The following is a 25,654-nucleotide window of genomic DNA, read 5'->3' on the forward strand; positions in this document are numbered from 1 at the left end:
CAGTGTGCAGTATGATTGTGATTGCGTCGTCTGTGGACCTATTGGGGCGGTAAGCAAATTGGAGTGGGTCTAGGGTGTCAGGTAGGGTGGAGGTGATATGGTCCTTGACGAGTCTCTCAAAGCACTTCATGATGACGGAAGTGAATGCTACGGGGCGATGGTCATTTAGCTCAGTTACTTTGACTTTCTTGGGAACAGGAACAATGGTGGCCCTCTTGAAGCATGTGGGAACAGCAGACTGTGATAAGGATTGATTGAATATGTCCGTAAACACACCAGCCAGCTGGTCTGCACAGGCTCTGAGGACGCGGCTGGGGATTTCTCAGTGTATTGAGTGAATTGGCAGTAGAGTTATTTCCATGTTACTCTAAATAGAGTATATTACCGTTTGTAGAGTTAAATATAAACACTGAATAGAGTAGAAATAACTCTGAAAATTGACCTCTGCAACAAGAGTAATTTTTAATATTTTTAGACCGGGACCAAATGTTATCTTTTGTAGAGTATAATTGTATTCAATCTGAGTAAAATTTACTCAGTAAATGTACTGTGTGGTAACAAAAAAAGTTCCCAAAGCAAAAACTGTCTGATCGGAACTGGAGTCGACTCCAATACAAGGATAGAACCAGGAAACTACCCTTAGACTGGAACCATGCAGCCCTCAAACCCGTCCAATGACCATGCGCTCCCCCTCCCTCTCTCCTACCCTGCCTTCCAGTCCCCCCCCCCTTCCCCATCCTCACCTCCCCGCTATAGCAGCGAACTAGTCAGCCCAACGTGCAGAGTAGCTCAGCCTTGTATAGCGGCTGGTACCAGAGCGCTTTCAAGAGCATCGCACTCCATGTGCGTTGCGTAGATGTTGAAATTGCGCTGTGCAGCTTGTTACCGCGGCAAGAACTCAACATGTCGAACCCTCCCAACGACCCGTTCTATTCCTCCCCATTCGGACCCTTCTACAGAAGGCACTCGCCCTACATGGTCCAACCCGAGTATAGGATCTACGAGATGAACAAACGACTACAATCTCGTACAGAGGTGAGTTCTGCTCAGTGTAGGCTATGAACGGGGTTGTCCTGTTAATTAAAGGTGTTGGGATGCTTGTTTTGGGAGTAGAAATTGAAGTGTTGCGGTACAGGTTCTCGTGCTGTTCGGGTCGGCTCAGTAGTTTAACCTGGAAAGTGGTTATATTTGTAAATACAGATGTGTTAATGTCGCAGATGTGTCCAACCTTCCAAGTATGTCATATCCATGTTAGGTGTCGTTTTTTATTATCCTAAATTACATGAAGGACAGATCATTTGACGTAACATTTTCAAGGAGAACATGTTTTTATTTGGAAAGGGCTATAATGTAAAGTGACTGAGCAAGGAAATATGTTCAGTTCGGTGAGTTTTGGTTTCATATTTCACTGATATTGGAAGATTCCTACATTTTTTTTAAACAGTAGGCTAGAACACAAACACTTACTAAAAAGATCATTAGTAACAACAAAATGTATGTTTGTTATTTTAGTTGTCAGGTTGTCTTTATCAGTTGTCTTTATCAGTTCAATTAAAGTTCAATTAGGAAAAAATTTTTTTTTTAAACATGTTAGAATTATGTACTTGGCCATCAATCAGGTTTGTGCCACCTTGGATTTGGGTCACTTCAACTGAAGTATCAAATATTGAACATGACAGACTGATGGTTAAAGACATGGATTTAGAAGTAGTTGCTTTGATACATTTGTTTAAAAAGTCATACATGGGTATGTTTGCCAATTATAATGAACAATCACAGTAAAAGCATGCTGTTTTAGAATACAATTCAAGCTGAACAGTCCCCATGTCTACTTGTTATGGGTATGGCTGTCATGACTGGCATTGCTGCCCGTATGTTACGGTTCTAAATACTGGGTAACACTGAATTAGCATTATGCTAAATGATCAAGAATAAGACGTTCTGAGAAGACGTCAAGTTGCAAGGATTTGACAGGGGTTGGCTTTAAAGTCTGTTCGGCCATTTGGTGAATTGAAGAGAGAACCAAGAATCTACTGACTTGTCTTCGTATTTTAACTGCATTTAACTCGACCACTGGGAATTTTAATCGGAACCACAGTAAAGATTGTGATTGATAGATATTGGTATGTCTGTAAGAATGGTGATAGAAATTGTTTATATCTGTAAGAATGGTTGAACCACATTAAAGATTGTGATAGATATCGGTTAAATCTATAAAATGGTGATAGATATTGGTTATATCTGTGACAATGGTTGAAAGTAATGGAGCAAGTAATAATTGTGTAAGTACAACGTAAAACAATCAATTTGACTATTACAATTGAAATTAATTTTACTCAATTCACTCAGTGAGTTCAATGGTTATGCTTTACAGTGTAGATGTAGGCGTTCCTGTGTATAGGGGTGTTGCAACTTTAAGAAGACCAAGGCAATGTTGCAGAGATGCAATGGCACACCATTCATGAATTATTCAACAGGAGTGGTCCAAGCCCCAGTGGACTTTCACTCCTGTAGCCTACCTCAGATACCAAGCCTGCAACAACTCCCAGGAACATACCCTATACACCACCAATATATATATAACCAATATATTACTGTCATCATAGCCATCATTTCTGCCATAAAGGCATTAAATATAATTTTGTTTGCATTCATTTCCTTAATTTCTATGATGGATTGAATGGGGAAAGTCAGGGTAATGACAAAGTGTTCTACATGCAGGGAGATCAAAAATGGCCCAGATAATAATATTTTGGGGAACTGCATTTTGAATCTCTCAACCACCAACAACAAAAGAGGCAGTAACAATAGAGATTGTTTATGAAAACTAAAGGACTTTATTTGTGAGATTCATCTGAGTTGGTTATTATTTTTTAGCCTTGATTGTCATGTTTTATAAAATGGGCCATTAAATGAAAATAGCTCAATAGGACTTGTGTTTGCTTCCCAAATGACACCCTATTCCCTTCATAGTAGTGCACTATACAGGGAATATGGTGCCATTTGGGACTCAGCCCTGAATATGTGTCTTAGACTTGTTCTTTAATATTTCATCCGACATCACATCCTGCCAGCTGTTGTGGAAGCATTTCCTGTCTAGCTGATGATGTCCTAGTTGATCATTTAAAAAAAAAACATCAAGAATTGCTCAATTGGATGGATATAGTTTTTTTTGTTTGTCTTTTCAGAACAGTTATGTCATTTTCCTGTCAGAAATATTAGCGAGGATATGGCTGTTGAATCATGCCAAACACTATTCAGTAGAAGGACTATATGGCTTGTATAGGAACATGTCAGGTAGCCTACAATTCATCAGCCTTTTTACCTACCATCTTTTGTATTTAGAAAAGGTAAATAGATATGCAGTGATGCCAACCATTTTGAATATGTTCTCTACCAGACAGAAACCATTATGATGGGTGTGCCTATAGATTTGTTGATTGGTCTGTATTGATGTTTGTTGTTGAGTTACCATCCCCAGACACATGTCTGCTGGGATTCAGTTTTTACATTAAGTTGTTGTTGGCGGGCAACTAATATGAGTCACTAATGTCCATGCACTGCCCAGCTGATGAGAATAATTTGGCCCAGAGAACAGCATTTGCTGCAGCATTACTTTGAGTCTCGGCAGCAATGTTGAATCGTAGTGTCTTTGAACCTCAGTAGCATCTGTTTGACATTATGGAGCTGTTTTAGACTAGTAATAGTTGTGTTGTTTTTTCGGTAAACTATGCTATTTTGCTGGATGAAGATCTCATATGTTACTTATGTATGCATACTTTAAGGTTGTTGATGCAGTAAACATTGCGGTATGCTATATGATGAAGTTTATATAAACTATTAATCACCTGAAGTGATATCAAATTAAGTTCAGTTTCTCAAGCATGTTGCTGAGAAGTCAGCCTATTCAAAATGAACCTGTTAGATGACAATCCTCAGTACATCTTATTGTACAACATTTATGACTCTTAATAGATTCAGCCCAACTGTTAAATGCTGTTTATCGCTGTTATCATATTGGTGTTTTTCATCCCTGATATAATCCCATCAGGTTCAGTCATATAAAACATAAATGGATTTGAATAAACATCAATAAGTCATAATAAGCTTACAGTTTCTATTGTATCGTCTTACATTCATAATCTCTGTTTTTCTTTTTCCATCATGATTATTTTTGAATGAGCAACTGTAGGTCATACTGTAAACTGTATTAGGAATCCACTATGATAGACGACTGAACGTTTACTAACGACTAAACCCCATCACTTGTTCTTCAACACACGGCTTGCCATTGTCCTATTACCTTTCATTTTACACAGCAAACCTTTTCTGACCTACCAGATGGGTTGGGTTAAATGCATTCAGAATACATTCAGTATTCAACTGACTAGGTATCCCCCTTTCCCTTTCCCAATCAAAACAGCCTTTGATTGTTATGTGACCGTATACGTACGGAACGTACGGTTCGACCGCATTGATTATGGACCGTTGCTCAGGGGCCGCTGGCCTCCATATGAAGCCTCTCCACACACTCACACACTGCCGTGATTTAGGGGTTGTGGGGGAATCTGACACTTAAGCGGATATGCAAATGAGGAGTCGGATTACCATTCAGAGGAGGGGTCTGCTCGACCTCAGCCGCTGTAAGCACATTAGCGTAGAAGTCATTAATATTCAGCGGGAGAGTGAGGGATGAAGCATAACGCTACGAGTGAGAAACTATAGGTGAGAGAGAGAGAGAGAGAGAGAGAGAGAGAGAGGGAGAGAGAGAGAAAGAGAGTGAGAGAAAGAGAGAGAGAGAAAGAGAGAGAGGCAGAGAGATAGACAGAGAGAGAGACACAGAGAGAGAGATAGAGAGAAGAAAACAAAAGCACTTTAGTGGTAGCCTCATTTGAACCATCCTGATCTCGAGCTTACATTCTGTGTGTAGCTTAACAGAATGTTTGTAGCAAAACAGAATGTAAGATCGCGAGATCAGGATGGTTCATACAAGGCTATGTGAATGGAGGGTGCTAGAATAATATCGGCCAGCATGATCTACTGTGTTCAGTTTGGAATGCAGTTATGTGAATTTAAAAGATTCACCTGGATTTAGCCAGTGTGCCCAAACCTTAGCACTCCTGAGGTGGATTGAGGTAAATTGGGTTTAGGGAAATCAAATCATTTACTTTTCTGTTGACTGACTGCTGGTTGACTGACTGTCTATTTGTTATGTAATCAAGTGGCCTGTTCCAAAATCAGCAACTAGTCCCTTGCCCACTGTTCCCAATCCCTAGTAATATGTGTAGATCTGAACGGATTGGCTACTGTATAAGCATAAGGCAAAAAGTCACCCCTCCCAGTCTATCAGAGTGTGGGTTATTACCATATTGCTAATTCTTCTCAGATCTACATTATGTGCCCAGTGGTAGGGGATAGGGGTCCATGTGGAACTGAGCATTAGGTGATGGTTGTCAGTACATTGCTTTAGGCTACTGTACACTGCACTGTCCCCATCTGGGAATGACATTCTACCTTTTCTCTGAGTTAGATCACTTCATCCTCAACCATGCAAGGGAATTCCCAATATGTGGAAAACTTGCTCTGTTTACATGTGATTTGAGCAGCACATAAAAAGGACACAAAATCCAATCCTAGGTAAGTCCTTCAGTACCTAACTGGCCTGAAACGGCCATATACCACCTTAAACTACCTTAAACATTTTCAACCTGGCACCCAAGTTAGAAATTCTATGTTTTCTGGGTACCCAAGTTCATGAAAACATGCCCCCTTTTGGGGCCCTATGTTTCAGAGTTAATTTCCTATAATTCTACACATTTTGCCATGGGGCGTAAAGAAAATGTATCTGTTTTAATGCACGTTTTCTGCAATTCTACACATTATTCCATGAGGCGGAGAGAAAATTGTGCAATAAAAACGAAATTATAATGAAATTCTACTCATTTTGCCATGGGGCAGAGATTTCTTTGCTGTTTTACACCAAATTTCCTGCAATTCTACCCATTTTGAGATGACCTATGCCATGCGAGGGGTTGAGTTAAATGCAGAAGACACATTTAAGTTGAAGGCATTCAGTTGTACAACTGACTAGGTATTCCCCTTTCCCTTTATTATGATATGAGTGAGAGTGACTTAACAAAATTAATGGGGACCCCCTGGAGGTCAGGGCCCCTGGGTAAGTGCCCTGCGTGCCCGGGTTGGTATTCGGCCATGAGTACTTCAAGTTTAGATAGCTGGCTAGACTAACTTACAAATCTACAAAAGGGTAGCTGGCATGGCTAATTGAGTGACTGCTGGTGACTGACATCACAAGTACATACATACATACATACATACATACATACATACATACATACATACATACATACATACATACATACATACATACATACATACATACATACATACATACATACATACATACATACATACATACATACATACATACATACATACATACATACATACATACATACATACATACATACATACATACATACATACATACATACATACATACATACATATGTCATGTCTTTACTGTCATTAAATTGAAGACTTATAGTTTTTATAAAAGATTCTCTGTAATTAGTATTACGCGATCAACTGATTAATCTTGTAACTGTAATTAACTAGGAAGTCGGGGCACCAAGGAAAAATATTCAGATTACAAGGTTATAATTTCCTAATATAACCTTTCAGATATTTTCATATCTGATCCATATTCTTCTGATTAATGAATTATTTACTTAGTCTCATTCCAAACTTCTTAAATTGTTGGTTGTCTGCACGAACCCAGTCTTCACTATGAGTCATCCATACATCAATTGTCTTAAATCATTTATTTATTACTAACTAAGCAATTCACAGAAATGCATAAACAAACAAACAAGGTAAATGTGTTTACAAGAACTGATAGGGAAATGTGCCCTAGTGGGCTAAACCGGCATCGCGGCTTGTTAGACAAAAGGGGAAGTGGGGGTCGACTAAGAAGTCACTACAGAGTGATAATTATAACTATTGAAATGCTAATCCTTTACACATGAACACTCACTCATTCGTTGTCATTGCAGGCAATCTCAATGCTGTGCGTTACAGTGTAGACATCCTCCTCCCTCATGTGATACACTTCCTGCAGGCTCATCCTGACATGACCCTCCAGCATGACATTGCCACCAGCCATACTGCTCGTTCTGTGCATGATTTCCTGCAAGACAGGAATGTCAGTGTTCTGCCATGGCCAGCGAAGAGCCCGGATCTCAATCCCATTGAGCACGTCTGGGACCTGTTGGATCAGAGAGTGAGGGCTAGGGCCATTTCCCCCCCAGAAATGTCCGGGAACTTGCAGGTGCCTAGGTGGAAGAGTGGGGTAACATCTCACAGCAAGAACTGGCAAATCTGGTGCAGTCCATGAGGAGGAGATGCACTGCAGTACTTAATACAGCTGGTGGCCACACCAGATACTGACTGTTACTTTTGATTTTGACCCACCCTTTGTTCAGGGACACATTATTCCATTTCTGTTAGTCACATGTCTGTGGAACTTGTATATGTCTCAGTTGTTGAATCTTATGTTCATACAAATATTTACACATGTTTAAGTTTCCCGAAAATAAACGCAGTTAACAGTGATAAGATGTTTCTTTTTTGCTGAGTTTATATATATATATATTTATTTATATATATATTTATTTATATATATATTTAGTTATTTATTTATGTATTTTTTCTCTGACATGTTTCGACCCACCATTAACATGTCTGCGACCCACTTTGGATTGCCACTGATACTTTAAGAAAGGCTGTCACAGACAAGTGCATATCAAACTTGAACAACTGTGCTAATCAATCAGACCTGGGTTCAATACTATTGGCCGTTTGCTCTAGTCTTCCTGAAGTGGGCAGGGTTTGCAGTTTTGAGATCCTATTGGTCCTTTAAGACAGGCAAGCTCAATTAAGCAATCTAATCGTAAAATCTGAATCTCTTAGTCTTAAACAGATAAAGCATTTAAAATTATTTCAAATAGTATTTGACCCCAAGACTGACGCTAATCCTTGATCCCATAAAATAGTTACATGTCTAACTCCAAAAGAAAAGGTTTTGCCCAAACACTGTGTTGGTCCGACTAGCAGGAAGCTTGGACAATGGTCCCACCTTTTTCCTGTCACTTTCCTACAGTACCCATAGTCCCAACCAGGGTATAGATAAGACACAGAGACCTATTCCATTCATTTTCTGTTCCATTTTTTTCAGTTTGATGGATTTCTTTACTTCATGATCATAGTGATGAATGTGGATGATGTATTGTATTGCTGAGGCCATATAGGGCCACAAACATAGCTGTCCCTAATTGATTGTAATTTAACTTGTTAGATCATTATGAATAGCATACAATTGTATAAGGCAAATGATTCTCTATGACATATTAGAGATTAGGTGATGACCGTTATGTAGAACGGACATATACAGGCGAGGTAACTGTCAGTATGTCAGAAGACCACACTGCTGACTATTCCCTCCAGAAACATAAGAAAAACATATGAAGACAGCTTACAGCTGGAGTTAAATGTATTGGCATTATCACTAGGCTCTTCTTCACTGACTCAAAACAATATACACTGATTTCAGGAGATCAGCTGATGAACTAAACACTATACCAATGTTACCACAATAATAACAAAGCGAAATGAGCAAAAGTGGAGTTGAGTTTGATGAGGCAACCAGCTGCGTGTTTATTGGTCCAATTAGTGAATGCTGATGTGTTGTCTAGGACCCACTGTAGCATTGTGGGTAGTGTCCATCTGAAAGCACAGTGGCTTTTCAAGGACACAGCATTTCTCTAGAATTTGCATAATGTAAGGATAGTATCCCTAATGCACCTACAATTCTTGTTGGTTACTGCTTTGTACCACGGTAAACAGCTTTAGAAAAATATATCAGCATTGCTAACTGTACAGGCATACGGAATTCAAGTACATTATAATGCACCATTCTTAGTATAGTTTGGATAATGAAAGTATCTTTTCACTTATCATACTGCATAGACTTTAGAAATGTACACAACCTTGAAAATGTCTCTATGCATCACCACCATGTTTTTCACACGTTTAAAGGGAAATTCCGCCACTTTTCAAACTCCATCATCTCCAGCACCAAGTCAGTGTCTACATATGTGAAAACAGCGCGTTTCTATGATATGTGGTTAGAAAGATAAGACAGCTCCTAAAAATACTTCTCTGTGACATCACAGGGTAGGATTAAAAGTAAGAAAAACAGTGATTTTCAAAACCTGCAATGATTTTCTAGCCAGAGGAAGGGTATTTTCTTACCCCCCATATCACTGCAAATGTCATAGTATTTGAAAATCACAGTTTTTTAAATATCTTAACTTTTTATGATGTCATCTGGTAGAACGTTATACAGTTTTCTACAAAACATAGAAATGCACTCATGAAAATGAGGTTAACAAGTGGTGGTTTTGCACTTTAAGCCATTATGCTTCGTATCCCCAGGGCCTTCTAAAGAATAATTCTCACAGAGAAACAGGCAGGGTCTGATCCATTCACTATTTGAATGGGATTGCAGAGGTTAATTATCCAAGGTTAGACCCCAGGCACAACAACTCACTATGGTGGCCACTCTCTCATACAACAGAAAAAGGAGAAAATACCCTTTAACTAAAGCATGCTGGGAATATTATCGTTTCAGTTTGAAATGTACTGACATCGTTCTTCACTCCGTGGAGTGAAAAGCAGTAAGTGTGTGTGTGTGTGTGTGTGTGTGTGTGTGTGTGTGTGTGTGTGTGTGTGTGTGTGTGTGTGTGTGTGTGTGTGTGTGTGTGTGTGTGTGTGTGTGTGTGTGTGTGTGTGTGTGTGTGTGTGTGTGTGTGTGTGTGCGTGCCATCCATTTATATGTGTGTGTTAATAAAAGCCCCAGTTCTGTTATTATTTAGTGACAATCCTCACAATGGTGTCCCACTAATCCTTTAGCTAGCCCATATATCTAGCATCACTATATGTCTTGCTCCTAGACAAACTAAACAACTTCTTTGCTCGCTTTGAGGACAATACAGTGCCACTGACACAGCCCGCTACCAATTCCGGTGGGCTCTCCTTCACCGCAGCCAACGGGAGTAAAACATTTAAACGTGTTAATCCGCGCAAGGCTGCAGGCCCAAACGGCATCCCTAGCCTCGTCCTCAGAGCATGCGCAGACCAGTTGGTTGGTGTGTTTACGGACATATTCAATCAATCCCTATCCCAGTCTGCTGTTCCCACATGCTTTAAGGGGGTCACCATTGTTCCTGTTCAAGAAGAAAGCCAAGGTAACTGAGCTAAACGACTATCTACACTCACTTCCGTCATCATGAAGTGCTTTGAGAGACTAGTCAAGGATCATATCACCTCTGTCATGTTTGTCATTTATTATCATGTCTTGTCCCTGTGCTCCCCATTCTATTCGTTTCCCTCTGCTGGTCTTATTAGGTTCTTTCCCTCTTTCTATCCCTCTCTCTCCCCCTCCCTCTCTCACTCTCTCGCTCTCTCTTCTCTCTATCGTTCCGTTCCTGCTCCCAGCTGTTCCTATTCCCCTAATCATCATTTAGTCTTCCCACACCTGTTCCCGATCCTTTCCCCTGATTAGAGTCCCTATTTCTTCCTTTGTGTTCCGTCCCTGTCCTGTCGGTTCCTTGTTTAGAATTCACCGTGCTGTGATTGTGTATCGCCCTGTCCTGTCGTGTTTTTGCCTTCGTCAGATGCTGCGTGTGAGCAGGTGTCTCTGTCAGCTACGGCCTGCGCCTACCCGAAGCGACCTGCAGTCTGTGGCCGCTTCTCCTGTTATTCCCCTCTACAGACTAGAGGATTTCTGTTATTCCCTGTTTGGACATTTCCTGTTAAGGATTCAGGATTTGTCGTTTTCTGTTTGGACTTGAATAAACTCTGTTTCTGTTAAGTCGCTTTTGGGTCCTCTTTCACCTGCATGACAGAAGGAACCGACCAAGGAATGGACCCAGCGACTTCAGACGCTCGTTACACTGCCGTCGAGATCCAAGGAGCCATGCTCGGCAGACACGAGCAGGAATTGTCTGCTGCTCGCCATGCCGTGGAGAACCTGGCCGCTCAGGTTTCCGACCTCTCTGGACAGTTCCAGAGTCTACGTCTCGTGCCACCTGTTACTTCCTGGCCTGCCGAGCCTCCAGAACCTAGGGTTAATAACCCACCTTGCTACTCCGGGCAGCCCACTGAGTGCCGCTCCTTTCTCACGCAGTGTGAGATTGTGTTCTCTCTCCAACCCAACACATACTCTAGAGAGAGAGCTCGGGTTGCTTACGTCATTTCACTCCTTACTGGCCGGGCTCGAGAATGGGGCACAGCTATCTGGGAGGCAAGGGCTGATTGCTCTAACAAGTTCCAGAACTTTAAAGAGGAGATGATTCGGGTTTTTGACCGTTCAGTTTTTGGTGGGGAGGCTTCTAGGGCCCTGGCTTCCTTATGCCAAGGTGAACGGTCCATAACGGATTATTCTATTGAGTTTCGCACTCTTGCTGCCTCTAGTGAGTGGAACGAGCCGGCGCTGCTCGCTCGTTTTCTGGAGGGACTCCACGCAGTGGTTAAGGATGAGATTCTCTCCCGGGAGGTTCCTTCAGATTTGGACTCTTTGATTGCTCTCGCCATCCGCATAGAACGACGGGTAGATCTTCGTCACCGGGCTCGTGGAAGAGAGCTCGCATCAACGGTGTTTCCCTGCTCCGCATCGCAACCATCTCCCTCCTCTGGCTTTGAGACTGAGCCCATGCAGCTGGGAGGGATTCGCATCTCGACTAAGGAGAGGGAACGGAGGATCACCAACCGCCTGTGCCTCTATTGCGGAGTAGCTGGACATTTTGTTAATTCATGTCCAGTAAAAGCCAGAGCTCATCTGTAAGCGGAGGGCTACAGGTGAGCGCAACTACTCAAGTCTCTCCATCAAAATCCTGTACTACTTTGTCGGTCCATCTACGCTGGACCGGTTCGGGTGCTACATGTAGTGCCTTGATAGACTCTGGGGCTGAGGGTTGTTTCATGGACGAAGCATGGGTTCGGAAACATGACATTCCTTTCAGAGAGTTAGAGAAGCCTACGCCCATGTTCGCCTTAGATGGTAGTCATCTTCCCAGTATCAGATTTGAGACACTACCTTTAACCCTCACAGTATCTGGTAACCACAGTGAGACTATTTCTTTTTTGATTTTCCGTTCACCGTTTACACCTGTTGTTTTGGGTCATCCCTGGCTAGTATGTCATAATCCTTCTATTAATTGGTCTAGTAATTCTATCCTATCCTGGAACGTTTCTTGTCATGTGAAGTGTTTAATGTCTGCCATCCCTCCCGTTTCTTCTGTCCCTACTTCTCAGGAGGAACCTGGCGATTTGACAGGAGTGCCGGAGGAATATCATGATCTGCGCACGGTCTTCAGTCGGTCCCGAGCCAACTCCCTTCCTCCTCACCGGTCGTATGATTGTAGTATTGATCTCCTTCCGGGGACCACTCCTCCTCGAGGTAGACTATACTCTCTGTCGGCTCCCGAACGTAAGGCTCTCGAGGATTATTTGTCTGTGTCTCTTGACGCCGGTACCATAGTGCCTTCTTCCTCTCCGGCCGGGGCGGGGTTCTTTTTGTTAAGAAGAAGGACGGTACTCTGCGCCCCTGCGTGGATTATCGAGGGCTGAATGACATAACGGTTAAGAATCGTTATCCGCTTCCCCCTTATGTCATCAGCCTTCGAGATTCTGCAGGGAGCCAGGTGCTTTACTAAGTTGGACCTTCGTAACGCTTACCATCTCGTGCGCATCAGAGAGGGGACGAGTGGAAAACGGCGTTTAACACTCCGTTAGGGCATTTTGAGTACCGGGTTCTGCCGTTCGGTCTCGCCAATGCGCCAGCTGTTTTTCAGGCATTAGTTAATGATGTTCTGAGAGACATGCTGAACATCTTTGTTTTTGTCTATCTTGACGATATCCTGATTTTTTCTCCGTCACTCGAGATTCATGTTCAGCACGTTCGACGTGTTCTACAGCGCCTTTTAGAGAATTGTCTCTACGTAAAGGCTGAGAAGTGCTCTTTTCATGTCTCCTCCGTTACTTTTCTCGGTTCCGTTATTTCCGCTGAAGGCATTCAGATGGATTCCGCTAAGGTCCAAGCTGTCAGTGATTGGCCCGTTCCAAGGTCACGTGTCGAGTTGCAGCGCTTTTTAGGTTTCGCTAATTTCTATCGGCGTTTCATTCGTAATTTCGGTCAAGTTGCTGCCCCTCTCACAGCTCTTACTTCTGTCAAGACGTGTTTTAAGTGGTCCGGTTCCGCCCAGGGAGCTTTTGATCTTCTAAAAGAACGTTTTACGTCCGCTCCTATCCTCGTTACTCCTGACGTCACTAGACAATTCATTGTCGAGGTTGGCGCTTCAGAGGTAGGCGTGGGAGCCATTCTATCCCAGCGCTTCCAGTCTGACGATAAGGTTCATCCTTGCGCTTATTTTTCTCATCGCCTGTCGCCATCTGAGCGCAACTATGATGTGGGTAACCGTGAACTGCTCGCCATCCGCTTAGCCCTAGGCGAATGGCGACAGTGGTTGGAGGGGCGACCGTTCCTTTTGTCGTTTGGACAGACCATAAGAACCTTGAGTACATCCGTTCTGCCAAACGACTTAATGCCCGTCAAGCTCGTTGGGCGTTGTTTTTCGCTCGTTTCGAGTTTGTGATTTCTTACCGTCCGGGTAGCAAGAACACCAAGCCTGATGCCTTATCCCGTCTGTTTAGTTCTTCTGTGGCTTCTACTGATCCCGAGGGGATTCTTCCTTATGGGCGTGTTGTCGGGTTAACAGTCTGGGAATTGAAAGACAGGTTAAGCAAGCACTCACGCACACTGCGTCGCCGCGCGCTTGTCCTAGTAACCTCCTTTTCGTTCCTGTTTCCACTCGTCTGGCTGTTCTTCAGTGGGCTCACTCTGCCAAGTTAGCTGGTCATCCCGGTGTTCGAGGCACTCTTGCGTCTATTCGCCAGCGCTTTTGGTGGCCGACTCAGGAGCGTGACACGCGCCGTTTTGTGGCTGCTTGTTCGGACTGCGCGCAGACTAAGTCGGGTAACTCTCCTCCTGCCGGTCGTCTCAGACCGCTCCCCATTCCTTCTCGACCATGGTCTCACATCGCCTTAGACTTCATTACCGGTCTGCCTTTGTCTGCGGGGAAGACTGTGATTCTTACGGTTGTCGATAGGTTCTCTAAGGCGGCACATTTCATTCCCCTCGCTAAACTTCCTTCCGCTAAGGAGACGGCACAAATCATTATTGAGAATGTATTCAGAATTCATGGCCTCCCGTTAGACGCCGTTTCAGACAGAGGCCCGCAATTCACGTCACAGTTTTGGAGGGAGTTCTGTCGTTTGATTGGTGCGTCCGTCAGTCTCTCTTCCGGGTTTCATCCCCAGTCTAACGGTCAAGCAGAGAGGGCCAATCAGACGATTGGTCGCATACTACGCAGCCTTTCTTTCAGAAACCCTGCGTCTTGGGCAGAACAGCTCCCCTGGGCAGAATACGCTCACAATTCGCTTCCTTCGTCTGCTACCGGGTTATCTCCGTTTCAGAGTAGTCTGGGTTACCAGCCTCCTCTGTTCTCATCCCAGCTTGCCGAGTCCAGCGTTCCCTCCGCTCAAGCGTTTGTCCAACGTTGTGAGCGCACCTGGAGGAGGGTGAGGTCTGCACTTTGCCGTTACAGGGCACAGACGGTGAGAGCCGCCAATAAACGCAGGATTAAGAGTCCAAGGTATTGTTGCGGCCAGAGAGTGTGGCTTTCCACTCGCAACCTTCCTCTTACGACAGCTTCTCGTAAGTTGACTCCGCGGTTCATTGGTCCGTTCCGTGTCTCCCAGGTCGTCAATCCTGTCGCTGTGCGACTGCTTCTTCCGCGACATCTTCGTCGCGTCCATCCTGTCTTCCATGTCTCCTGTGTTAAGCCCTTTCTTCGCACCCCGTTCGTCTTCCCTCCCCCTCCCGTCCTTGTCGAGAGCGCACCTATTTACAAGGTACATAAGATCATGGACATGCGTTCTCGGGGACGGGGTCACCAATACTTAGTGGATTGGGAGGGTTACGGTCCTGAGGAGAGGAGTTGGGTTCCGTCTCGGGACGTGCTGGACCGTTCACTCATCGATGATTTCCTCCGTTGCCGCCAGGATTCCTCTCGAGTGCGCCAGGAGGCGCTCGGTGAGTGGGGGTACTGTCATGTTTGTCATTTATTATCATGTCTTGTCCCTGTGCTCCCCATTCTATTCGTTTCCCTCTGCTGGTCTTATTAGGTTCTTTCCCTCTTTCTATCCCTCTCTCTCCCCCTCCCTCTCTCACTCTCTCGCTCTCTCTTCTCTCTATCGTTCCGTTCCTGCTCCCAGCTGTTCCTATTCCCCTAATCATCATTTAGTCTTCCCACACCTGTTCCCGATCCTTTCCCCTGATTAGAGTCCCTATTTCTTCCTTTGTGTTCCGTCCCTGTCCTGTCGGTTCCTTGTTTAGAATTCACCGTGCTGTGATTGTGTATCGCCCTGTCCTGTCGTGTTTTTGCCTTCGTCAGATGCTGCGTGTGAGCAGGTGTCTCTGTCAGCTACGGCCTGCGCCTACCCGAAGCGACCTGCAGTCTGTGGCCGCTTCTCCTGTTATTCCCCTCTACAGACTAGAGGATTTCTGTTATTCCCTGTTTGGACATTTCCTGTTAAGGATTCAGGATTTGTCGTTTTCTGTTTGGACTTGAATAAACTCTGTTTCTGTTAAGTCGCTTTTGGGTCCTCTTTCACCTGCATGACAACCTCCAACCTACCTGACATCCTAGACCAACTCCAATTTGCTTACCGCCCCAATAGGTCCAGAGACGAAGCAATCACACCCACACTGCCCTAACCCACATGGACAAGAGGAATACCTATGTAAGAATGCTGTTCATCGACTACAGCTCAGCATTTAACACCATAGTACCCTCCAAACTCTTCATTAAGCTCGAGACCCTGGGTCTCGACACCACCCTGTGCAACTGGGTCCTGGACTTCCTGACAGGATGCCCCCAGGTGGTGAGGGTAGGAAGCAACATCTCCACCCCGCTGATCCTCAATACTGGGGCCTCACAAGGGTGCGTTCTCAGCCCTCTCCTGTAATCCCTGTTCACCCAGGACTGTGTGGCCATGCACGCCTCCAACTCAATCATCAAGTTTGCAGACAACACTACAGTGGTAGGCTTGATTACCAACAACGACGAGACGGCCTATAGGGAAGAGGTGGGGGCCTTCAGAGTGTGGTGTCAGGAAAATAACCTCACACTCAATGTCAACAAAACAAAGGAGATGATCGTGGACCTCAGGAAACAGCAGAGGGAGCACCCCCCTATCCACATCGACGGGACAGTAGTGGAGAAGGTGAAAAGTTAAGTTCCTCGGCGTACACATTACGAACAAACTGAAATGGATCATCCACACAGACAGCGTGGTGAAGAAGGCGCAACAGCGCCTCTTCAACCTCAGGAGGCTGAAGAAATTTGGCTTGTCACCAAAAACACACAAACTTTTACAGATGCACAATTGAGAGCATCCTGTCGATCTGTATCACCGCCTGCTATGGCAACTGCTCTCCAGAAGGCTCTCCAGAAGGTAGTGAGGTCTGCAAAATGTATCACCGGGGGCAAACTATCTGCCCTCCAGGACACCTACACCACCCGATGTCATAGGAAGGCCAAAAAGATCATAAAGGACAACAACCACCTGAGCCACTGCCTTTTCACCACACTATCATCCAGAAGGCGAGGTCAGTACAGGTGCATCAAAGCTGGGACCGAGAGACTGAAAAACAGCTTCTATCTCAAGGCCATCAGACTGTTAAACAGCCATCACTAACATTGAGTGGCTGCTGCCAACATACTAACTCAAACCTCTAGCCACTTTAATCATGAAGAATTGGATATAATAAATATATTGCTAGTCACATTAAACAATGCAACTTTATATAATGTTTACATACCCTACATTACTCATCTCGTATGTATATACTGTACGCTATACCATCTACTCCATCTTGCCTATGCCGTTCGACCTTCGCTCATCCATATATTGATATATACATATTCTTATTAATTTCTTTACACTTGTGTATAAAAGGTAGTTGTTGTGAAATTGTTAGATTACTTGTAAGATATTACTGCATGGTCGGAACTAGAAGCACAAGCATTTCGCTACACTCGCATTAACATCTGCTAACCATGTGTATGTGACTAATACAATTGATTTGATTTGATTTGACTATGGTGTCCAACTAATCCTTTAGCGAGCCCATAGATCTATCCTCACTATGGTATCCCACTAATGCTTTAGCTAGCCCATAGATCTATCCTCACTATGGTGTCCCACTAATCCTATAGCTGGCCCAAATATCTATCCTCATTCTGGTGTCCCACTAATCCTTTAGCTAGCCCATAGATCTATCCTCAATATGGTATCACACTAATCCTTTAGCTAGCCCATAGTGCTATCCTCACTATGGTGTCCCTCTCATTCTTTAGCTAGCCCATAGATCTATCCTCAATATGGTGTCCCACTAATCCTTTAGCAATGATAGATCTATGGGCTAGCTAAAGGATTAGTGGGATACCATAGTGAGGATAGATCTATGGGCTAGCTAAAGGATTAGTTGGATGCTGTAGTGATTATGGATCTATTGGCTAGCTAATGGATTAGTATGACACAACATCGTGGATAGATCTATGGGCTAGCTAAAGGATTAGTGGGACACCATAGTGAGGATACATCTATGGACAAGTGAAAGGATAGTGAGGATAGATATATGGGCTAGCTAAAGGATTGCGAGGATATATATACGGGCTAGATAAAGGATTAGTGGGATACCCTAGTGAGGATAGATCTATGGGCTAGCCAAAGGAAAGTGAGAATAGATCTGGACACCATAGTGAGGATAGATCTATGGGCTAGCTAAAGGTTTAGTGGGACACCATAGTGAGGATAGATCTATGGGCTAGCTAAAGGTTTAGTGGGACACCATAGTGAGGATAGATCTATGGGCTAGTTAAATGATTAGTTGGACACTATAGTGATGATAGATCTATGGGCTGGCTATAGTGTCCAACTAATCCTTTAACTTGCCCATAGATCTATCCTTGTCACGTTCATTGTAAGGAGGAGACCAAGGTGCAGAGTGGTATGCGTACATTCTTCTTTAATAAAGAATTAAACACTGAAAAAACTAACAAAAGATACATGACGCTAATATGGACCGTGCAGACAGGCATCTAAACATAGAACAAGAACCCACAAAACCAAAAGGGAAAATGGCAACCTAACTATTATCCCCAATCAGAGACAACGATAAACAGCTGCCTCTGATTGGGAACCAATTGAGGCCACCATAGACATACATATACCTAGACTTACCAAAACTCCTAGACATACAAAACCCCTAGACAATACAAAACTAGCATACCCACCCTTGTCACACCCTGACCAAACCAAAATATAAAGAACACAGAGATATCTAAGGTCAGAGCGTGACAATCCTCACTATGGTGTCCCATTAATCCTTTAGCTAGCCCATAGATCTAGCATCACTATAGTGTCCAACTAATCCTTTAGCTAGCCCAAATATCTATCATCACAATGGTATCTCACTAATCCTTAGGTAGCCCACAGATATATCCTCACAATGGTGTCCCTCTCATTCTTTAGCTAGCCCTGAGATCTATCATCACTATGGTGTCCCATTAATCATTTTGGCTAGCCCATAGATCTATCCTCACTATGGTGTCGTACTAAACCTTTAGCTAGTCCATAGATCTAGCATCACAATAGTGTCCAACTAATCCTTTAGCAAGCCCAAATATCTATCCTCACTATGGTGTCCCCACTAACTCTTTAGCAAGCCCATAGATCTATCCTCACTATGGTGTCCAGATCTATTCTCACTATCCTTTAGCCAGCACATAGATCTGCACTCACTATGGTGTCCCACTAATCCTTTCGCTAGCCCATAGATCTATCCTTACTCTGGTGTCCCACTAGTCCTTTAGCTAGCCCACTGCGGTGTCCCACGAATCCTTTTGCTAGTTCATAGATCTATCATCACTATGGTATCCCACTAATCCTTTGGCTAGCCCATAGATCTAGCATCACTATAGTGTCCAACTAATCATTAAGTTGCGCATATATCTATCCTCGCTGTTGTATCCCACTAATTCTTTAGCAAGCCCATAGATATATCCTCGCAATCCTTTAGCGAGCCCATAGATCTAATCTCACTATCCTTTAGCTCGCTCATAGATCTATCCTCACTATGGTGTCCCACTAATCATTTAGCTAGCCTATAGATCTATCCTCACTATGGTGTCCCACTGATCCTTTCGCTTGTCCTTAGATCTATCCTCACAATTGTGTCCCTTTCATCCTTTAGCTATCATCACTATGTTGTCCCATTAATCCTTTGGCTCGCCCATATATCTATCCCCACTATGTCGTCCCACTAATCCTTTGGCTAGCCCATTGATATATCCTTACTCTCCTTTAGCTAGTCCATATATCTATCCCCACTATGTCGTCCCACTAATCCTTTGGCTAGCCCATTGATCTATCCTTACTCTCCTTTAGCTAGTCCATAGATCTTTCCTCACTCTGGTGTCCCACTAATCCTTTAGCTAGCCCATAGATCTATCCTCTCAATGGTATCCCACTAATCCTTTAGCTAGCCCATAGATCTAATCTCACTATCCTTTAGCTATCTCATAGATCTGCCTTCACTATGGTGTCCCACTAATTATTTAGCCAGCCCATAGATCTATCCTCTCAATGGTATCCAAGTAATCATTTAGCTAGCCCATAGATCTATCCTCACTATGATGTCCCACTAATCCTTCACCTTGCCCATAGATCTATCCTCACTATGATGTCCCACTAATCCTTCACCTTGTCCATTGATCTATCCTCACTTAGGTGTCCCACTAATCCTTTCAGTTAGCCCCATATGTCTATCCTCACTATGGTTTCCCACTAATCCTTTAGTTAGCCCATATGTCCATCCCAACTATGGTGTCCAACTGATCCTTTCGCTGAACCATAGATCTAGCCTCACTGTGATGTCCCACTAATCCTTTATCTAGTCCGTAGATCTATCCTCACTTGTGTCCCACTAATCGTTTAGATCGCATTAGATCTATCCTCACTATTGTTACTGTAATTTAATTATACCAATGTGTTTTCATTAATTGAATTCCCTTAATATATTTTATGAGAATTTGTAAGATTCTTGTTTGCATAAAATAGACGGAGACCAGTCTTATCAATAATAGGTAGCAGAATTTATTCTCGGAGCGCGCTGCCACGTTACCACAAGCAACAGTTTATATACAATAACATGACGTCATTTCATTGCTCCTAAAATTAATCTCCTCCTCCAGACCGGGTCAAAGGGAACTTTAAAAGTTCATTCTGAGTTCATTCTGACCCCCTAGCACATACACAGGACACACAACACAACTGAATTAACTTTTGAGTCCTCACCATTATCGATCACCACTTAGCTGACAGTTCTAATTAACAGAAAACCTAGGAATGCACTCACTGCCTTATCTAAAACACCCCAGAGCTCAGTTTCGTCGGTTCAACCATAGGTTAACTACCTTATCTGTTTACTTAATCCACAAACCATTCATTTCTTCCTAGTTGGAATGGTGTTCATTAACTTTAATTACTCCTTGTCCGTGTCACACAATCCCTTCTTATGAACACATTTTGTTAATCAGATATAATAAAACATAGTATAAGTTTACTTAGTTACAGTTAATTTAAAAATTATTTGTTCAGTCATTTAATCATAATTTTCCTAACACTATCCTTTAGCTAGCCCATAGATCTATCCTCACTATGGTGTCCCACTAATCCTTTCAGCTAGCCCAAAGATCTATCCTCACAATGGTGTCCCACTAATACTCTAGCTAACCCAAAGATTTATCCTCACTTTGGTGTCCCACTAATCCTCTAGCTAGCCCATAGATCTATCCTTACTATCATTTTGCCAGTCCATAGATCTCTCATCACTATAGTGTCCCATTAATCCTTTAGCTAGCTATAAATCTATCCTCACTGTCCTTTAGCTTCCCCATAGATCTATCCTCACTATGGTGTCCTGCTAATCCTCTAGTTTGCCCATAGATCTATCCTCACTATGGTGTCCTGCTAATCCTTTAGCTTCCCCATAGATTTATCCTCACAATGGTGTCCTGCTAATCCTTTACCTTGCCCATAGATCTATCCTCACAATGGTGTCCCACTAATTATTTTGCCAGCCCATAGATCTATCCTTATGCCATCCCTTAAATCTATCCTCACTATGGTGTCCTGCTAATCCTTTAGCCAGCCCATAGATCTATTCTCACTCTAGTGTCCCACTAATCCCTTGGCTAGCCCATAGATCTATCCTCACTAAGGTGTCCCACTAATCCTTTAGATAGCCCATAGACCTATCCCCACTATGGTGTCCCACTTTTCATTTAGCTAGCCCATTGGGCTCATCACTCTAGTGTCCAACTAATCCTTTATCTAGCCCAAATATCTATTCTCACTAATGCTTTAGCTAGCCCATATCCGCTCACCAACCAATTCTGAACTCACCAACCAAGAATTCATCAAATGGGACAAACACCAAAATGAGACTGCATGCAGAATTCTGCAAAAATATCCTCCTTGATCAACGTAAAACATCAAATTATGCATGCAGAGCAGAAATAGTCTGAACCAATCCAGAAATCCAGAAAGGAGCCGTTAACTTCTGCAACCACCTAAAAGGAAGCGATCCCCAAACTTTCCATAAGAAAGCCATCACCTACAGAGAGTTGAACCTGGAGAAGAGTCCCCTCAGCAAGCTGGTCCTGTGGCTCTTTTCACAAACACAAACAGACCCCACAGAGCCCCAGGACAGCAACACAATTAGACCCATCCAAAACATGAGAAAACAAAAGGATGGTTACTTGAGACATTGGAAAGATTTAACAAAGAAGCAGAGCCCTAAACAGAGAGTACACAGTGGCAGAATACCTGACCACTGTGACTGATTCAAACTTAAGGAATGCTTTGACTATGTACCGACTCAGTGAGCATAGCCAGCAAGATTTGTGACCTGTTACCATAAGAAAAAGACAACCAGTGAAGAACAAACACCATTGTAAATTCAACCCATATTTATGTTTATTTATTTTCCCTTTTGTACATTGTTACAATACTGTATACAGGCATTATTCTTTTGGAACTTCTGTGAGTGTCTGTAATGTTTACTGTTAATTTTGATCATTTATTTTGCTTTTGATCTACTTCACTTGCTTTGGCAATATTAACACATTTTTATTTGACCTTTATTTAACTCGGCAAGTCAGTTAAGAACAAATTCTTATTTTCAATGACGGCGTAGGAACAGTGGGTTAACTGCCTGTTCAGGGGCAGAATGACAGATTTGTACCTTGTCAGCTCGGGGGTTTGAACTTGCAACCTTCTGGTTACTAGTCCAACGCTCTAACCACTAGGCTACCCTGCCGCCCCATGGGCGAGAGCGTGAATGAGAGAAAAATAGAGACAGTGTGTGTGAGAAAAGGCGAGGGGGGGGGGTAGTGCCTTGTTGACCCTGGTTCTACTCTCACTCCCTGAAGGCCCCTCACAGGACAGGATTATCTGCTGAGGTCATTCAGCCTGCTGAGTGTGACTAATCAGAATCGGTCTCACACACACGCGTGCAAGTACTCACACACACACACAGAAAAGAAATACACAAAGCTTTAGACAGCCATGCAATTTCTCTCTCTCTCGCTCTCTTTCTCTCTCAATTCAATTCAACTCAACTCAATTGAAGGGCTTTATTGGCCTGGTGCCTACCTGCCACTAGGCAGGTAGCCTAGTGGTTAAAGTGTTGGGCCAGTAACTGAAAGGTTGCTGAATCAAATCCCTGAGCTGACAAGGGAAAAATGTGTTGTTCTGCCCCAGAACAAGGCAGTTAACCCACTGTTCCCTGGTAGGCTGTCATTGTAAATAAGAATTTGTTCTTACCTGGTTAAATAAAAAATAATATGTTTACATTGCCAAAGCAAGTGAAATAGATAATGAACAAGAAAAAAATGAACAGTAAACAATACACTAACAAAAGTTTCAGACTTTTCATATATATATATATATATATCATTTCTTCACATTTTTCCATTCATATTTTCCAACGGGGCTATACATTTTTTTTCTCGCCTTAGTAGCCTTGTTTCACTGCCAAAAGTATAATTATTATGTGCAAAAGGGAAAATAAATATGGGTTGTGTTTACAATGGTGTTTGTTCTTCGAATTCTTTGTGGGTCTATGTAATCTGAGGGAAATATGTGTCTTTAATATGGTCATACATTTAGCAGGAGGTTAGGAATTGTAGCTCAGTTTACACCTAATTTTGTGGGCAGTGTGCACATTGCCTGTCTTCTCTTGAGAGCCAGGTCTGCCTACTGTGGCCTTCCTCAATAGCAAGGCTATGCTCACTGTCTCTGTCTCTCTCTCTCTCTCTCTCTCTCTCTCTCTCTCTCTCTCTCTCTCTCTCTCTCTCTCTCTCTCTCTCTCTCTCTCTCTCTCTCTCTCTCTCTCATCTCTCTCCCTCTCTCTCCCCCTCTCTCCCCCTTTATCTCGATCTCTCACTCTGTCTCTCTCTCCCTCTTACCCATCCCTTTCACTCTGTCTGTCTGTCTCCCCTCCTTTTCCCTCAGTCAACTCCTCTCTCTCTGTCTCCTCTCTCCCTCTCCCTCAGTCAACTCCCCCCCCTCTCTCTCATGCACATTTCTCAACCAGCTCATCCAGTGTTGTCCCAGTGGAGTCCTCGTCAGTCACGTGTGTGACCATTGTTGTTATTGCAGGTATTCCCAAACTGGGGTACGCACAATGCCGTCTGGGGTATGCCAAATAAAATGTGATTCACATTTTTTTTATGAGAAAAAAAAACTTTTCTGATATAAATACAATTATAATTTCTTCACCTTGTTCCATTTATATTTTCCAACAGGGCTATACATTTGGTTTTTTTTCTTGCCTGAGTAGCCTTGTTTCACTGCCAAAAATATAATTAAACCATCTAGTGTTCAGCGAAATAACAACACAATGTCAAATAAATGCTCATTCCGTTTGCTCAAAAATTGATGAATGGTTAAAAAAAGTAAGGCCATAGAGACACATACAAGAGCTGCAAAATCTGGACCCCTACAAATCAGCCGGGCTAGACAATCTGGACCCTTTCTTTCTAAAATTATCTGCCAAAATTGTTGCCACCCCTATTACCAACCTTTTCAACCTCTCTTTCATGTCGTCTGAGATTCCCAAAGATTGGAAAGCAGCTGCGGTCATCCCCCTCTTCAAAGACGGGGACACTCTTGACCCAAACTGCTACAGACCTATATCTATCCTACCCTGCCTTTCTAAGGTCTTCGAAAGGCAAGTCAACAAACAGATTAACGGCCATTTAGAATCTCACCATACCTTCTCTGCTATGCAATCTGGTTTCAAAGCTGGTCATGGGTGCACCTCAGCCACGCTCAAGGTCCTAAACGATATCTTAACCGCCATCGATAAGAAACATTACTGTGCAGCCGTATTCATTGATCTGGCCAAGGCTTTCGACTCTGTCAATCACCACATCCTCATCGGACAGACTCGACAGCCTTGGTTTCTCAAATTATTGCCTCGCCTGGTTCACCTACTACTTCTCTGATAGAGTTCAGTGTGTCAAATCGGAGGGTTTGCTGTCCAGACCTCTGGCCATCTCTATGGGGGTGCCACAGGGTTCAATTCTTGGACCGACTCTCTTCTCTGTATACATCAATGATGTCGCTCTTGCTGCTGGTGAGTATCTGATCCACCTCTACGCAGACGACAACATTCTGTACACTTATGGCCCTTCTTTGGACACTCTGTTAACAACCCTCCAGGCAAGCTTCAATGTCATACAACTCTCCTTCCGTGGCCTCCAATTGCTCTTAAATACAAGTAAAACTAAATGCATGCTCTTCAACCGATTGCTGCCTGCACCTGCCCGCCTGTCCAACATCACTACTCTGGACAGCTCTGACTTAGAATACGTGGACAACTACAAATACCTAGGTGTCTGGTTAGACTGTAAACTCTCCTTCCAGACCCACATCAAACATCTCCAATCCAAAATTAAATCTATAATTGGCTTCCAATTTCGCAACAAAGCATCCTTCACCAAACATACCCATGTAAAACTGACCATCCTACCAATCCTCGACTTCGGCGATGTCATTTACAAAATAGCCTCCAATACCCTACTCAACAAATTGGATGCAGTCTATCACAGTGCAATCCGTTTTGTCACCAAAGCCCCATATACTACCCACCATTGCGACCTGTACGCTCTCGTTGGCTGGCCCTCGCTTCATACTCGTCACCAAACCCACTGGCTCCAGGTCATCTACAAGACCCTGCTAGGTAAAGTCCCCCCTTATCTCAGCTCGCTGGTCACCATAGCATCACCCACCTGTAGCACGCGCTCCAGCAGGTATATCTCTCTGGTCACCCCCAAAACCAATTCTTTCTTTGGCCGCTTCTCCTTCCAGTTTTCTGCTG

General features: G+C 43.4%; 1 protein-coding gene across 4 annotated transcripts in view; it reads left to right on the top strand.

Annotated features, from left to right (window-relative positions):
* The first annotated feature begins 780 nt into the window (after positions 1 to 780).
* Positions 781 to 25,654, top strand: part of LOC123993524 (LIM domain-binding protein 2-like) — a 111,420-nt gene continuing 86,546 nt past the window's right edge. For all 4 annotated transcript variants that reach the window (XM_046295756.1, XM_046295757.1, XM_046295758.1 and 1 more), the window contains exon 1: positions 781 to 1,035. In XM_046295756.1, the coding sequence (XP_046151712.1) occupies positions 904 to 1,035 (132 nt within the window). In that variant the 5' untranslated portion in view covers positions 781 to 903. The remainder of the gene's footprint in view (positions 1,036 to 25,654) is intronic.

The sequence above is a fragment of the Oncorhynchus gorbuscha genome, linkage group LG13 (genome assembly GCF_021184085.1).
Source record: "Oncorhynchus gorbuscha isolate QuinsamMale2020 ecotype Even-year linkage group LG13, OgorEven_v1.0, whole genome shotgun sequence".
Classification (NCBI taxonomy): domain Eukaryota; kingdom Metazoa; phylum Chordata; class Actinopteri; order Salmoniformes; family Salmonidae; genus Oncorhynchus; species Oncorhynchus gorbuscha.